The following is a 16260-nucleotide window of genomic DNA, read 5'->3' as shown; positions in this document are numbered from 1 at the left end:
ATAGTAGACTGGCCACACAGGCATCCCAGCAGAGCAGTGGGACACCCTAGGGGACACTGCAGTGGACTTCACGTAAAAGGTCCCAGGTACATATCTCACAATCACTCCCTCATTGTACAGTGAGCCCATCAAAAACAACAAAAGCCTACTATACCCAACTATACACCACTATAATAGCCCTTATGGTTGCTGGTGTCACCTATATGTGGGTACACTAGGTTTTGGGGGGAATTGGGGACTGACACTTTCTACCACAAGTGTAATAGAGAGGATTATGGGCCTGGGTCACCTTCTCTACAGTGCACTGCACCACCCACAAAGCTATTCCAGGAACCTGCTTGCTGCTCTAATAGGACTGGCCATAACATCTGAAGCTGTCATAGAAGCTGGTATGTACTGTTTCATTTATACCTTTGTGGAGTGGGAGGGGGTCAGTAATCACAGAAGGAGTAAGGGGGTGTCATTCTTTTATTCCTGCAGTGGTCATCTGGTCATTTAGGACACTTTTTTGTGGCTTATTCATTAATAAAATAGATCTAGACCAAAACATCTAACTTATAGCCCTGGATGTTTCTTCCATTATGGCAGAAAAATGTCCCAAGTGTTAGGAACACCCAGATCCCACCCTTAACATGCCCCCTTGTGATCTGAATGCACTTCTGATGGATTTCATAGAAAAAAGTCTTTGTTTCAAAAATACAGATTTATACCACTTTTTTGATGTTTTTCTCTTTTGAAAATGAGCCCTTTGGTGGGATAATGATATTGAAATAACACATCTATCATGGACAGAAAACTTTCTAAACAAGTTTTCTCTAAGTGACTACCTGAAACAAATGGCACCTCACAGAGTCTGGTAGGAGATCAGAGACAAGAAAAAGTTGAGTGCTGAGAATTTCCTAGAGGCCTTGGACTATCCACATGTAGATGAAAAGATAACTACAGTGTCAGAGCAGGTTGATATTTGGAATACACACTTAAGTAAGGCTCTAGAGAATACTGCACCACTAAAAAAAAAAGTCCTCACTCACTCTCACTTTGGTTCTCTCCAAAACTTCGGACCCTTAAATGCGAAGGACGGAAACTGGAAAGAAGATGGTGTAAATCTCGCCTGGATGAGGATAGGCTAAACTATAGAAAACACAAGACAAAGTACCGCTAAGCCTTAACAACAGCCAAAAAAACAATATTTCTTTCAATGCCCTTATGAACAGGCTGCCAATTTAACCAAGCACTTGTTTAGCATAGCAAATAGTCTACGTCAACCCCCACAACAGAAACAGTCTGTCCAGTCAAAACTGAAGTGCATTGGGTTTGCTGCATACTTTACCAACAAAACTAAAAGTCTCCATTAGGATTTACAGGCAGTGTCATTTAGTCTCCTGTCAGTTAACCAGGAGTACATAAACTTGTCCTCTCCTTACACAGACACATGGGACTCTTTTAACCCAATAACAGATGAGGGCCTTGACAAATTCCTAAGAGGCATTTGATCAACTACCTACTCCCTTGACCCATGCCCAGGTAATTCAGCAGGCAAGCAGGGGCCTCATAGAAGAGGCCACAAAAATTGTGAACTCCTCTCTTTCTAGTGGGCATCTACCGACAGCATTAAAAAGGATTGTGGTGCAAGAACAACCTTGACCAGAACAAGCTCTAATGTTACCAACCAGTATCTAGCATCCCATTTCTCAGCAGCTTTTGACTCTAGACCACAATATCATGCTAACAACAACTGGCAGAACCAGGTATCAGTGGCACAGTATTTACCTGGTTCAGGTCCTATCAGATAGCAAACAGTCCGTACTATTCAGCAGCATCTCATCACCACCATGGACACTAGCCTGTGGAGTAACACAAGGACTGATACTGTCTCCTATTCTGTTTAATATCTACTTCAAATCACTAGCTGAGTTGATTCGGTCAATGGATACCCAGTTCTACATCTACTTGGAAGATGTGTAGTTACTCATACCCATCAAACCAGATTTTCCCCACAGCCCTGAATAAACTGACTACCTGTTTGACAGCAATTCAAGAACAGGATAAGAACAACAAACTTTGCCTTAACCCAAGTAAAACTGAGCTCCTGTGGGTCCTTAACATAAGTGGCTCACACCTGACATCAAAATTTCTTTTGGAAGATATAAACTCCCCCTTAGCTCACAAATCAGGAACCTTGGAATACAGCTAGACTTAACATGCTGATTCCCCAAATCCAAGCAACCTTCAGGAGCTGCTTCTATCATCTGTGACAACTATACAGCCTCTCTCCATACCTTGAGAAGGCAAGTCTTATCACAGTGGTTGATGCCATGATAACATCAAGACCAGATTACTGTAATTCACTCTACATTGGTTTGACTACAAAGGGTTTGCACCAGTTCCAACTAATTCAGAATGCTGCAGTAACACTGATAGAAAGTTGTGATGTGATCACATCACATCATTTCTGCAAAAACTTCACTACCTACCAAAATAATACAGGGCTAAATTTAAAACTCCATGTCTGACCTTCAAGGCCCTCAAAGAAAATGAGCCAGAGTACTAGAGAAACAGGATCTCCCTCTACATATTGCCAAGGTCAGTAAGGTCCTCCCAAAGAGTATATCTAACTACATCCTCTACAAAGCAGGGGCAGACTGACCCTATGGGCAACCAGACAGTGCCCAATTGCTCAGAGGCTCTAGGGGGCACAGATGATCTCCCTCCCCACTGCCACTACCGCCACTGCTGCCACACACAACAGCCTCCCCCTCCCCCCCCCCCCCCCCCCCCCCGAGCATGAGTAGGCTCTTCCTGGATCCACCTTGAAGGGCCCTGGTGGTCTAGTGGCCTCTGGTGGGGCAGGAAAGAACAGCACTCTTTCCTGGCCGGTGCCACTATTCTGCCCAGCACCGCCGTGTTTTAAATATGGCTGCTGCTGAAACTCCCTGCAGCAGTCTTGTGAGACTGTTGAGACCAGCGAGACTACCATGGAAAGTCTCAGCACTCATTTTGAAAACACAGGGATGCCGAGCAGAATAATGGTATTGGGCAGAGTGGGGTTCTTTCCTGTTCCCCAAAGAAGCCACTAGACCACCAGAACCCTTCAAAGTAACACCAGAAAGGGCCTATTGAGGCTCAGGGGGCTGTAGTGTGTGGGAGAGGGTGGTGGTGGCAGCGCGGTGGTGGTGGCATGCAGTGACAGGGGAGCCCAAACACCCTCACTGCACAGGGGGCCCAGGGCATGTCAATTTGCCCCTGCTCCAAAGAACATCACTCAATGTGACACCTGCCATTGGGCGTTCTCCAGATCAGAGTATCCCCCACACTCTGGAAGGCACTCCCTGAAAGGTTTTGCTCAACACAAGATTATCTTTACTTCAGGAAGCAAGTGAAAGTTTGTCTCTTCTCCTAAGCTGTTAATAGAAGAAGCAACTAACTAGCTAGTCTCACCTACACAAGGACTAAACACCAGCTGCAACATACAATACTGTGTCAGGACTTGCTTATACATTCCTACCTTAGCTGAGATCATTTTTCATGCACATTTCTGACTCCACATGCAACTTCCTTTAAGTTAGTCCCTTTATCCTCTAATTCCTGTTACTCTGTCATAATCTGTCTATATGCTCCACCTGCACTAACACCCTATACTGACTATTAAGATGTTTTATTGTGTATTGTGGTAACATTGTAAGTAACATACTATGCCATAATATGTACTGTTATTGGAATATTTTTTCTGTTAATATTTTATATTACCTACATCCAGACTGATCTTGTTCTATATCGCCTTTGGTGAATTTCTTCAAAAAGGTGGCAAATAAATCTTAATAAATGGAGGAAGAAAGATTACTACAATGATACTAAATCTGGATCTATAATAAATGCCTGTAAACATCTTAGCAGTTTTAGTGTCGCAAATGAGGCTCTAACTAGCCCCTGAAATTTGGGCCTCCAATGTCAGAACTTCCGAACTGCATACTTATTTTTGACATTTCAAATTATTACCTCCTATAGAAGGGGTGACCTGCAATTCTCTTTTATTTCTACTATACCATAATATCTTGGTCTTATCTGGATTCAAAATCAAGCAATCTTTCCTTAGTTAATCTGTTATCAGCTCTAAACAATTTTTCAGTTCTGTATAGCTAAGGTTTGATCAAGACCCAGAGAGATCCTCAGCTGAATGTCAACGGCAAAGGAAAGTAACAAAACCTGTCCTTTAAATAGAGGCTTGGTACACAGCTTGAACTCACGTGAGTCCATACTAAATATTTTTTCCATATATTATTAATATATATCCTGTACCAAGCCTCTATTTATTTATAGAGATTTTAAAAATATATTTATTATATATTATATTTGTCCATATATTATATATTATATGTCCATATGCTGTGCAATAACAAAGCTTATACGAGAACAGCAAAGAACCAGAACGTAGAACAGAGCAACAGCAGCATCTTGGAGACATGGACAAGTTGACATGGTTTTGTTACTTTACATGTTCTTTTTTTTTTTTTAAATTATTTTCGAATGTTACAAAATAACATAACATTACAGTAAGTTGCAATGAATGTATAATGACCAAAATTTACTATCATACACAAACCATGCAATCAAGCCCACATCAAGGAAGACTTCTCTGGTAAACAATAAAATGAAAAGAAGGCCAAAAATATAATACAGCTGCAAGCCTTTAAATGTATTACTTATACCCCAGCTACAAAACAACTTGACTCCATAACCCCTTCACCCTTTATTCCAATTTTAGTTGAGAGAAAACTTTCTAAAGGGCCCTTTTATAAATGTGCAGGAGAAAGTAGCCTGCACTAGTTTTGGTGTGTGAAATTGGCCCATGCTGTGCCACTTTTTACGGTGGAGGGAAAAGGCCTTTTTTAAAATATTAAAATTAGCACATGGCTGTTTACTGCCTGAGCCCTTTCAGCACCTATATAGTAGATGGTAAGGGCTCATGTGCTAACCCTGCAGTAATCAGGCAGCATGCAGCAATGTGGCCACGCTGACGATTACCTCCGGAAACACCTCCCGCAGTAGAAAATAGCAAATTCTTTTTTACTGCAGGAAACTGTACACACCAACTTCAGAACTACTGTCGGGCTCCTGTGCTTCCCCGGCGATAGGGCTGACTTGGCGCACGCTACCCATGAGGTAACCTTACCACACCTTTGTAAAAGGGCCCCCCACGTGATTAGGATCAAGAAAAATATATGAATTGTTTTCATATGTTACCAGACATTCACAAGGAAATAAGAAAAAAGGATTCCTCCTGAAGCCAGAAGTTACTTTACATATTCTACTTATTTCTCCAACTTATTATGGGGGGGGGGGGGGGGGGGGCTATACATAATCTTCAAGGAAAAGACAAGAAACACTATGAATCAAATGCATATAAAAATAGTGTTGGCAACAATGATCCCTGAGGGAGACAACATGTTAGTGATGCTGATTCAGATTTTTCTATACCCCAAACCACCACATGAACCCTGTTCTTGAGATAGGAATGTAACCATATACGGGCTAATCCCTTCACCCCAATTTTTGTAATCTCTGCAACTTTAATTCATGGGTTGCAGTATAAAAAAACTATGGTTACATCCAAAAATATCAAAAAGGAATCTGCCCTTTTGTCATTCAACAAAGAGACCAACAAAGTCTCTGTTCCAAGTCCCTTTCTAAACATAACTGGAACATATGAAAACAACCATTTAATTTGACATACTCCAAAAGCTGAATATAAACCACTTCCTCTAATAATTTTCCTAGGAAAAGAATATTTGACACTGGATAATGATGAGAGAGACTCCCTATTCATCCCAATTTGTTTTAAGATGGGCTTTAGCGTAGCTTTTTTCAATTTATTTGGAACACTCCCAACTAGCAGTAATAAGCTCACTATTTGGGAGTACCACCAACTGACAGGGAAAGACTCTTGCTTTCTACAGGATGATTTTATTCCATTTAATGTAATCTCTAGCTCAGCCTCAGTAACTTCACCAAATATCCATAATCCAGACTCCTGTCCCAGTGACTCCACTACCCTCTGGTCTACACCTTTCTGTACATACCTAACTCCTGAAGTGTCAACAGGCAGTCCAAAGGATGCATATAAACTTTCAACATTGTCTTTGAAAAAAATAAGCAAATTGATTAGCAAAAAAATGACATAAGTACATAAGTAATGCCATATTGGGAAAAGACCAAGGGTCCATCGAGCCCAGCATCCTGTCCACGACAGCGGCCAATCCAGGCTAAGGGCACCTGGCAAGCTTCCCAAACGTACAAACATTCTATACATGTTATTCCTGGAAATTTGGATTTTTCCAAGTCCGTTTAGTAACGGTTTATGGACTTGTCCTTTAGGAATCCGTCCAACCCCTTTTTAAACTCTGCTAAGCTAACCGCCTTCACCACTTTCTCCGGCAACGAATTCCAGAGTTTAATTACACGTTGGGTGAAGAAAAATTTTCTCCAATTTGTTTTAAATTTACTACACTGTAGTTTCATCACATGCCCCCTAGTCCTAGTATTTTTGGAAAGCGTGAACAGACGCTTCACATCCACCTGTTCCACTCCACTCATTATTTTATATACCTCTATCATGTCTCCCCTCAGCTGTCTCTTCTCCAAGCTGTATAGCCCTGGCCTCCTTAGTCTTTCTTCATAGGGAAGTTGTCCCATCCCCGCTATCATTTTAGTCGCCCTTCGCTGCACCTTTTCCAGTTCTACTATATCTTTCTTGAGATGCGGCGACCAGAATTGAACACAATACTCAAGGTGCGGTCGCACCATGGAGCGATACAACGGCATTATAACATCCTCACACCTGTTTTCCATACCTTTCCTAATAATACCCAACATTCTATTCGCTTTCTTAGCCGCAGCTATCTCCTATTTTGTGCTGTCTTTTATCAGAGTTGTATACCTCACCTGCATTTGTCAAAATTAATTGATTTTGACAGGTGATGTGCCCACTTCCAGGTTTTCAACCAATCAGAAATGAGGACGCATCCAAGCTGCGCCCACTCCTGCCCCCTTTAATGACATCACAGTGCAAGCCATGGCCACTCCCCGCCCTCTTGGATGACATCACTGGATATGACATCTTGACTGCCCAAGTGCTGCCCCTTTTGTATAACCACACCCCTTGTTCTATTTTATTTGCATAGCCCCACCCCAAAGTCCACTCTTTTCATAGCCCCACCAAACCCCACCCCTTTTGGTGATGTCAAGGGCAGTGACATCACAGCCACACCCCTTTTCAAGATGGCAGACACTACTGTATGCATCACATCACATCCTGTTTCCATTACTAGTTGCCATCTTGGATGGGGTCATGTGATGGCAAGTGACATAAAAGAAACATGACATCGCCCCCTACAGCCTGGCTTTAGTTGCACATGCTCAGCCTAACCTTTTTTTCTCACAGGAAAGAAAATAGATATTTTGTTTTCTTTTTCTTATAATGTATTTCTTTCAAAAGGATACCTTGTTCTTACTTTTAAAGCTGTTTTTACTGAATGACGGCTGTTTTAGGTTTCAAAAGAACAGTCTGACCATCCTCCTCCTTTTTGATTTTAGCTTACATAAGAAACCATAGGGGTCTGATTCATCAGGCTTTGAGATCTGTCCATCTTTCTCTGTCTGGTAACTTTAATCTGCCTACAGAGAGCAGTTTGAAAGGTCCTCAGCAGGTCACCTGGTAGGTTTAAGATCCAGTGGGTTATCTAGGGTATTTGACACCCGGGCGGTCATTTTTAACCCCCCTCAAAATCCAGTACTAGGCATACTGAGAATACAACACACTCAGGACCTATAAAGCAATTCTACCATACCATAAGCAGTAATTTCTATGAATCACCCAGGGAAAAGGAAGCATATGGACTGAAAGGCTATACCATAAAACTTTAGAATAGCATAATACTTTTGAATTCTGGTGCCTTTTGCTGGAGGGAATAGGAAAAATGTTAGAAGATCCTGGATTCTCCTAGCAAGAGGACAGAGAGGGAGTGGACCGCTGCTGGCACTCATCCTATCAAGAGCCCCAGCCAGGGAAAAACTGGATGCTGCTTATCTGCATGTTATGGGTAATCAGAGAGAACAGAGTTCGAAGCCGTGCAACCTGCTAAGCACACAAAGGGGCCTTTTACTAACTGTGTTAAATAATTATCATGGATTTTATCATTTTAGAGCTGACCCGTGTTAATCCAGCCAGTGTGGTAAAGGTAAAGAACCTATGCTTGCTGCTTAACGTAGGTAGGGGAGTGTCGTGGGCATGGTAAGGGTGGAGTGGAGCTAGCAGGGAGAATTTAAATATTCTTTTCTTTTGCATGATTAGTACCAGTAAGAGGAAGCTCCTTTTGGCACCTGAAGACAGATCTGATTGAGCTGTCTGATGGCTGATAACGAGTTTTCTATTTTAACAGATGTTTTATATAGGAGGCAGATTGTTAGGGCTAGCTCAGGTTACCGACCCAGCCTTGGTAGGAGGGGAAGACGGTTGCGTTGCAGCATTTTCTGATCCTCTCTTACAGTGCTTAACTGCTCCTGAGACAGACACACACACACACCTGGCTCTACCCGACTGCTTCAGAGACACAGCATGGGCAAACTGCTCCTTGTAATCCTCAGTGGAGTGACTCTGGCATTCCTCACCGAGAGGACAGTGCGGTTTGGGTACGTGACATTGTTTTGTTACTACTCTGCAGCCTTACCTTGAGTTTCATACTGGTAACTAGGACATGGAATGGTGTTTTGGATCCTTTTTTCAGATTTGTTCTACCATTGCAGCACGAACTCGTGTGTAAGACCTGATTGTGAACTTTGAACAAGGACTGCACTTCATTCTCTCTTATCAACCCCCCTGTGTATTAGTAGAATGAACAGCTTAGATCTTTTATTCTTTTAATTGCTGCTTCCGAAGGCATACGCAGCACCCTTCTTGACTAGTTTGTATGTAGAATAGAAAAATAATCAGTGTTCCATGCTAAAGCAGTGAAAGGGTACTACTTTGGTCAGCTAATAATGAAAGTAAACCGGTTAACGGGATCTTCATTTTCATTGTAGTGGTGTTTAAAATTGCTAGGAGTTATTCTTGCTCACTTCAATTGTTTTAGTAAATATAGAACTACTGGGTTGGTCCTCAAAAAAGCCTATCCAGGCATCACACTGATACATGTAAAGTAAGATTATAACACGAAAAACCGGTCAGTGGAATCTGAGATGGGAAGTTTTCAAAACATGGAATGTGGTTGAAAAAAAAATAAAGGGCACAACTTTTTATTCAAAAAGTGTTTAAAATCCCCCCCCCCCCCCCCCCAACAAAATACCAGAAAGGAGATCAGGGAAGAAGACAGACAAAATAGAGGTAATTCTTTCTCTCTGTATGTTTTCCTTTCACCAAACCCTTGCCTTTGGAAGTTAACCAACAGGTAGTGCTAAGGATGGGACTCAGAGAAGGTGGCCCTTCAGCCTTTAAGGTGTTTAAAGATTCCTTGGGTAACCAGAAAGGGCAAAGGTCCCTTTGCCCCAAAATGTACCTGCTGGGTTGCTTGCTTATATATATATATATATATATATATATATATATATATATATATATATATATATAAACACAGTTCTTTGCATGTTGTTTGCACATCAAGGTTAAGAGTAGTAGTGATTCCAAGTAAGCCAAAAGTTGAGTGTGTGTGGGCTCACCCCATTCCTCAGCCAGCTTATCTCCACTGCATAGGACAGTGTTGTGTAAGGTGCAGAGATTAGAGGCTCTCTGCCTTTCTTTCTCAGTACACACTCTCCCCCTTCTTCTCCAGAAGCTTGAAATTGGTGGTGCTGCTGCAGAAACACTGTTCTGTTTTTTTCTGGCACAACACAGCTTTAAGGAAGTTTGAGAATATTTTATTTATTTGTGACAAGTTTGAGTTCAATGTGACTTACAATAAACAGTATAGGATACATAACAAAGAGTAATGCATAAGAAAGTAATTTGTTGTAAGAATCCAATTTTACAATACAATATCATAAACATACTGGGATAGCTATGGATGTTTAACATTTAGAAAATCTATTATGAATGAGAAATTGTACTTGAAGCAAAGAGAAAGTTAATGGTAAGTAGAGTAATAACTAATTCAGGTAATAATTAATTGTTTGAGCTATGGTTGTTCTTTGTTAGGGTTTGTTTGAATAGGAACGATTTGAGGATTTTGCGGAATCTGGTGTATTCCTGTTTGTTTCTTATTTTGGGTGGTACGGAGGTCCACCATTTGGTTCCTAGGTAAGCGAAGTCTGCAGAGTGGATAGTTTTGTAGATCCCTTTTTTGCAAATTGGGAGTTGTAGTCTGAGATATTCTTGCCTCATATATAATGGTACCATATAGTCAATATATACCCAAAAGAATAAAACTGATTCCAAAGAAATTAAAAGGCCAGAGAAAACACTCACTATACAGAAACCATACATAAAGAGAGGGATAGACGGAGGTGGTGAGACAGTAATAATTGTGAGGTCCTCAGGAAGGGTGGTATATGAAATTTTAAAGAAACTATAATGTACAGATCAAAGGCCCTATATCTGATAATGGGTGAGAAAGCCGATGTCCCCTATTGAGTCCTTCTGGGTTACTTTCAAAGTGTTGGATTATTCTAATCTTTAGGAACAGAAAACTTTTGAAATTAGAATGATCTAACACTGACACAAATGATCGCAATTGAGACATAGGTTTTGTCACACATTTGGACTGTGGCGTCGCCACTCTATCTCCGCTAAGATTCCATAGATCCATTCCTTCTAAACAGGATGCCTTTGTGTTTATCCCATGCATGTTTGAATTCCATTACTGTTTTCATCTTCACCACCTCCCGCAGGAGGGCATTCCACGTATCTAACACCCTTTCCATGAAAAAATACTTCCTGACATTACTCCCAAGTCTACCTCCCTTCAACCTCAATTCATGTCCTCTAGTTCTATTGTCTTCCTGTCTCCGGAAAAGGTTTGTTTGTGGATTAATACCTTTCAAATATTTGAACGTCTGTATCATGTCACCCCTGTTTCTCCTTTCCTCCAATGTATACATGTTCAGGTCGGCAAGTCTCTCCTCGTATGGTTTGCAGCACAAATCCCATACCATTTTTTGTAGCTTTCCTTTTCACCGCTTCCAGTGTTTTTACATCTTTAGCAAGATACAGCCTCCAAAACTGAACACAATACTCCAAGTGGGGCATCAACACCTCCTTCTGCTGGTTATACCCCTCTCTATGCAGCCTAGCATCCTTCTGGCCATGGCCGTCGCCTTGTCACATTGCTTCTTCACCTTCATATCTTCTGACACCAACACCCCAAGGTCTCTCTCCTGAGTCGAGCTTACTAATCTCTCCCCTCCTATCTGGTATCTTTCTTTTGGGTTTTTGCACCCCAAGTGCATCACTCTGCACTTGGTACCCTAGGCTTGGTTACAGAAAAACCACCTTCCAAAATTATACCAACACTATCACTTCCCTGAACTTAGACAAAATACATTTAGTGTCTGTGCCACTGTGCTTTAAGAAAAGCTCCCAAAACAATCCTCCACAATATCTCCTTTGGGAGAAGATAGAAAGACAGGGAAAAGAATTATTCTCCTGCTCTGCTGGCTCTATTACGTTCCTTTTACTAAGTGCGGTAAGCGCTAGCACATGCTTACTACAGCTTAAAAGAGGTTATCGTGGAACATGCTGAGGCATCCTGCAGTAAAAACCCAATGTGCACACGCAAACCATGTGTTAAAAAATGTTTCTTTATTTTTCTTGGAGGGGACGTGTCTGGGGGTGCAGAGTGGGTGTGACAGTGTGACAATATCGCGCTCCTCACCTCTTCGGCCGGATGCTCCGGTGGCGCAGGAACGCCCGCCGTCATAGCGGGTCCGGCACTCCAGTCTGTGTGGCACCCCCTCTCTTTCCTTGGTGTGTTGCACACGCCCGGACCACCACATTGCCCTACATCCTGCCGGCTCTACGCGCCTCCGAGGCTGGTCGGGACCTTCGGACCGCCTCCTTGCGCCACGGGGATTGGCCCTCTCTGCGGGTGGACTCCTCCTTCTCAGATCACCTACCTATGGCAGCTCTCCTCTCCAGCTGATTCCTCTTAATGTCTGAAGACCAGCACTACTTCTGAGGTACTTGCCCTCTGCTTCATTGCTTCGACTTCCATTTGGGGTAAGCGTTTCTCTACCCTGTTTTCTTGCTTGTCTTGTTATCCTGATACTGACCTTGCCTGTACCTGGATTACTCTCATGTCTGCTGCCTGCCTACTGACTCTGCCTGAACCCGGATTACTCTTGTGTCTGCTGCCTGCCTACTGACCTTGCCTATAACTGGATTACTCTCGTGTCTGCTGCCTGCCTGCTGACCTTGCCTATGCCTGGAAAACTCTCGTGTCTGCTGCCTACCTACTGACTCTGCCTGTACCCGGATTACTCTCGTGTCTGCTGCCTGCCTACTGACCTTGCCTGTACCTAGATTACTCTTGTGTCTGCTGCCTGCCTACTGACTCTGCCTGTACCTGGATTACTCTTGTGTCTGCTGCCTGCCCACTAACCTTGCCTGCACCTGGATTACTCTTGTGTCTGCTCCCTGCCTGCTGACCTTGCCTGTACCTGGAAAACTCTCATGTCTACTGCCTGCCTACTGACCTGATTAGCAGAGAAATGCTCACCCACCCCCCCCACCCCCTGCCCCAGACACGCTTCCTAAGCCAAAAAGTTTGGGGTGCGTGATTTGCAAGTGCGCATTTGGAACTTACCACTGGATGCCTCAGTGTGCCCCACGGTACACCATTTTATGCTGCAGTAAGCACACGCACGTGCTTACCACAGCTTTGTAAAAGGACCCCCAAAGCACTTACGTGCTACCTTCTAGAACAGTGTATAGTGCACTTATGTGTGTGTAAGAGCAGTGCATTTAGACGTGCCTATATATGCCCAGGTATCCTTCATGCCTTTAAGCCTCTGCAGTTGAGCTTGGAGGCCCCTGTTATATGAGTGGTAAGTCCTTCGGGGGTTGAATAATTTTTGTTCTGTACCATGTGCAGAGAAGAAACAGAGTCCTCATTTGTTTTGTTGTCCTTCTGTTTTCTGAGCACAGAGAGTCATTTTACACTTTTTAGTTCCTAAATATTGGCTCACACCGATGACCACTCTGAGGAGGATTCAGAACAATCCCATGAGTCATTGAGAAATTTTTTACCAGACACTCTGCTTGAAGGTCTAAGTGAGCTGAAACCTCATTTGAAACTTGATGTGTTTGTGTAAGGAGAAGAAAAGAGAGTGGCTGGTGCTCAGGCTGGTAGGAACTTCAGATCTTAGGTTTAAGAAGTTTCTGATTGTACTGGGGTCAGTCTTCTTGTTGGTGTATTGTCTGCTGTCATGTAATTTATGGGAAAACAGTTTCCTGTTGCTAATTCTGAGGTCAATACTTAGCAGAATGATATCCGCCTAGAGATATCTTTAATCAGATAGTCAGCCAACTTATCCAGTAAACTCAGACGTTTGAATATATTGTCTTAAATTCAGGGCAGCCTCTTATGAGGGCCAGTTTAAATGGATAAAGACAACCAGATAGCACTAAAATGTCAGAGCAATCTGATTATCTTTAAGCATCATCTTCAGAACACCCCTTGCTTCTCCTAAAATTGTCAAGTTAAAACTTAAGTATTCAGCAGGAGGGGTGGGGGGAATTTAAAAATCAGCATTTTGTCTGGTAAGTCTCAAAGAGGGGCATAATCGAACGACGCCAGCCAAATCGATGGCCGGCCATCTTCGGGGCCGGCGCCGTAAGTGGGTGGAGCCAAGCATATTTTCAAAATACGCTTGGTGCTGGCCAAATCGCTCGCCGGGTCTAGAGAAGGATCGCCGGGTTTATATGAGATGGCCGACTTTGTTTTTCAGCCATAATGGAAACCGGGTCCGGCCATCTCAAACCCGGCGAAATGCAAGGCATTTGGCCATGGGAGGAGCCAGCATTTGTAGTGCACTGGCCCCCCTCACATGCCAGGACACCAACCAGGCACCTTAGGGGGCACTTAAAAAGATTAAAAAAAAAAAAAATAGCTTCCAGGTGTATAGCACCCTTACCTTGTGTGCTGAGCCCCCCAAAACCCACTCGCCACAACTCTACACTATTACCATAGCCCTAAGGGGTGAAGGGGGGCACCTACATGTGGGTACAGTGGGTTTTGGGGTGGGGGTTGGAGGGCTCTACATTAACCACCACAAGTGTAACAGGTGGGAGGGGGGCCTGGGTCCACCTGCCTGAAGTGCACTGCACCCACTAAAAACTGCTTCCCCACTTCCCTCCGGAGGTCATCTAGTCAGTTGGGGCACTTTTTCCAAACTTGGTCCTAAAAATAAATGGACCAAGTCCAGCCGGCGAAATGCTCGTTCAAGCCAGCCTCTTTTTTTCCATTATAAGGTGCTGCCACGCCCCATCCCGCCTCCGTCCCGCCTTCGCTACCCTACCAACACGCCCCCTTGAAGGTTGGCCGGCGCCATGATGAAACAGAAGTTGAAGCCGGCCAAAATCGGCTTTCGATAATACTGATTTGGCCAGGATTGGGAATGGAGGAGTGGCCTAGTGGTTAGGGTGGTGGACTTTGGTCCTGAGGAACTGAGTTCAATTCCCACTTCAGGCACAGGCAGCTCCTTGTGACTCTGGGCAAGTCACTTAACCCTCCATTTCCCCATGTAAGCCACATTGAACCTGCCATGAGTGGGAAAGCATGGGGTACAAATGTAACAAAAAAAAAAATAAATCTCCCAATTTATGTCTGAAGATCACCAGCGATCCCTTTCAAAAATAAGCCTGAAAGTTATCTTGACAAATTGTTTTGAATATTGATCCCCCTCTCCCCATATACAGGTAGATTTACTACCCTCACACAAATTATCTGTGAATATGGATTTTATAACCATCTTAGCTTCCATGAATAAACAGACCCTTTTGAACCACCCACAATGTTCTCAGTTTGAATCACTGTTCTGGAACTGAGTACCCGAATCCTAACACCGTCAGAGATTTTTGTTTAACTTTTATGTTTAAATTGATGTCACCCATTGTCTAGTCTCATTTGTCAGGAAACTTCTTTCTCTAAGAAAGCATATGGCTTTTCATCTGTCTTCCTCAAAGGTCTCTGGCATTGAGAGATTATGTCTGCATCTGCCGTCTGATCTCTACCTTGCCTGCTCCTCTTTCACCTCCTCTGATTTTTTTCCTCTACCTAATTTTTTTTTAGCTTATTGTAACCATTTTCTTATGCCATTGGCACAAAAGGTTGTGTAACACATACTAATAAATAAAGCCATCCTTACTCATTAACGGTTATACTGGACCATCTGCTTAACCACAGTCACTTAAGAACCCAAGAAAGCAATGGAATTCCTCTATCCCAAAGAGGGATTATATGTGGATATATATAGCACGGAGCTCATATTAAAATATACAAGAGGTGGTAGTGTTCTGTATTTTCAGGATCAGATACATTCTAATGGTTTGCATTTTCCTTCTGCAGAAGACGATTAAATTTTGCCCATGAAATGATAAAATCTGTGGATCTGCCCAACTGCCACTTGATTGATGGGATCGGTATGTATGAGCTCTTAGTATGAGAATAAACAAATGCTTAATCAGCTTTCCAGAAATTCAGCCTCATAGAACATGTGTATACGTATATCTGAACACAGTATCACAATTATTGCAAGTACCTTCACATTATGACATAAACAAAGGTATAATAGAGGCAATTCTAGAAGTGGGTGCTCACATTGCATTGCCACTTGTGTGTGCTTATGTACAGAACATCTGCATGTTCGCGTGTAAGTGGCACCAAAACAGATTGGGGCGTACTTATCAATGTGGCCTACTGCTTAAGACGTGCACAGTTACTATTTTATGCAATCAGACCTAGCTGTTAATATGGGCTAACAGTAAAATAACCCCTTCTAAATAGTAGCCCATGTTGATAACTTCCCCCCTTAAGTGCTATTCTGAAGTGGAGGAGTGGCCTAATGGTTTCGTGCAGCAGACTTTGATCCTGGCAACCTGGGTTCAATTCCTGCTGCAGCTCCATAGGCGTAGTTTGACTGTTTCATTTGGGGGGGGCAAAGAATGGGCGGAACATATTAGCATATCATTTGCATATATACATATGCAAATGAATATGCTAATATGGAGGGAGGAATTGAAATTTACAGGCAAAATATCACAGATGCACATTTCAA

At 42.9% G+C, this 16260-nt stretch overlaps 1 protein-coding gene across 2 annotated transcripts in view; it reads left to right on the top strand.

The window, feature by feature from the left end:
- Window positions 1-8177: 8177 nt before the first annotated feature.
- The window catches only part of LOC115468739 (serum paraoxonase/arylesterase 2-like), a 55264-nt gene continuing 47181 nt past the window's right edge, over window positions 8178-16260 (top strand). The window contains exons 1-2 of one of the 2 annotated variants that reach the window (XM_030200699.1): window positions 8178-8234; window positions 15552-15625. In XM_030200699.1, the coding sequence (XP_030056559.1) occupies window positions 15577-15625 (49 nt within the window). In that variant the 5' untranslated portion in view covers window positions 8178-8234; window positions 15552-15576. Of the gene's footprint in view, window positions 8235-8341; window positions 8686-15551; window positions 15626-16260 lie in introns of those variants that run through there. The other variant, XM_030200691.1, reaches the window with a different exon arrangement.

Source organism: Microcaecilia unicolor, chromosome 1, assembly GCF_901765095.1.
Source record: "Microcaecilia unicolor chromosome 1, aMicUni1.1, whole genome shotgun sequence".
Taxonomy (NCBI): Eukaryota; Metazoa; Chordata; class Amphibia; order Gymnophiona; family Siphonopidae; genus Microcaecilia; species Microcaecilia unicolor.
The sequence above is the reverse complement of the archived record's forward strand: the minus strand, read 5'-3'. Positions and strand labels throughout refer to the sequence as shown.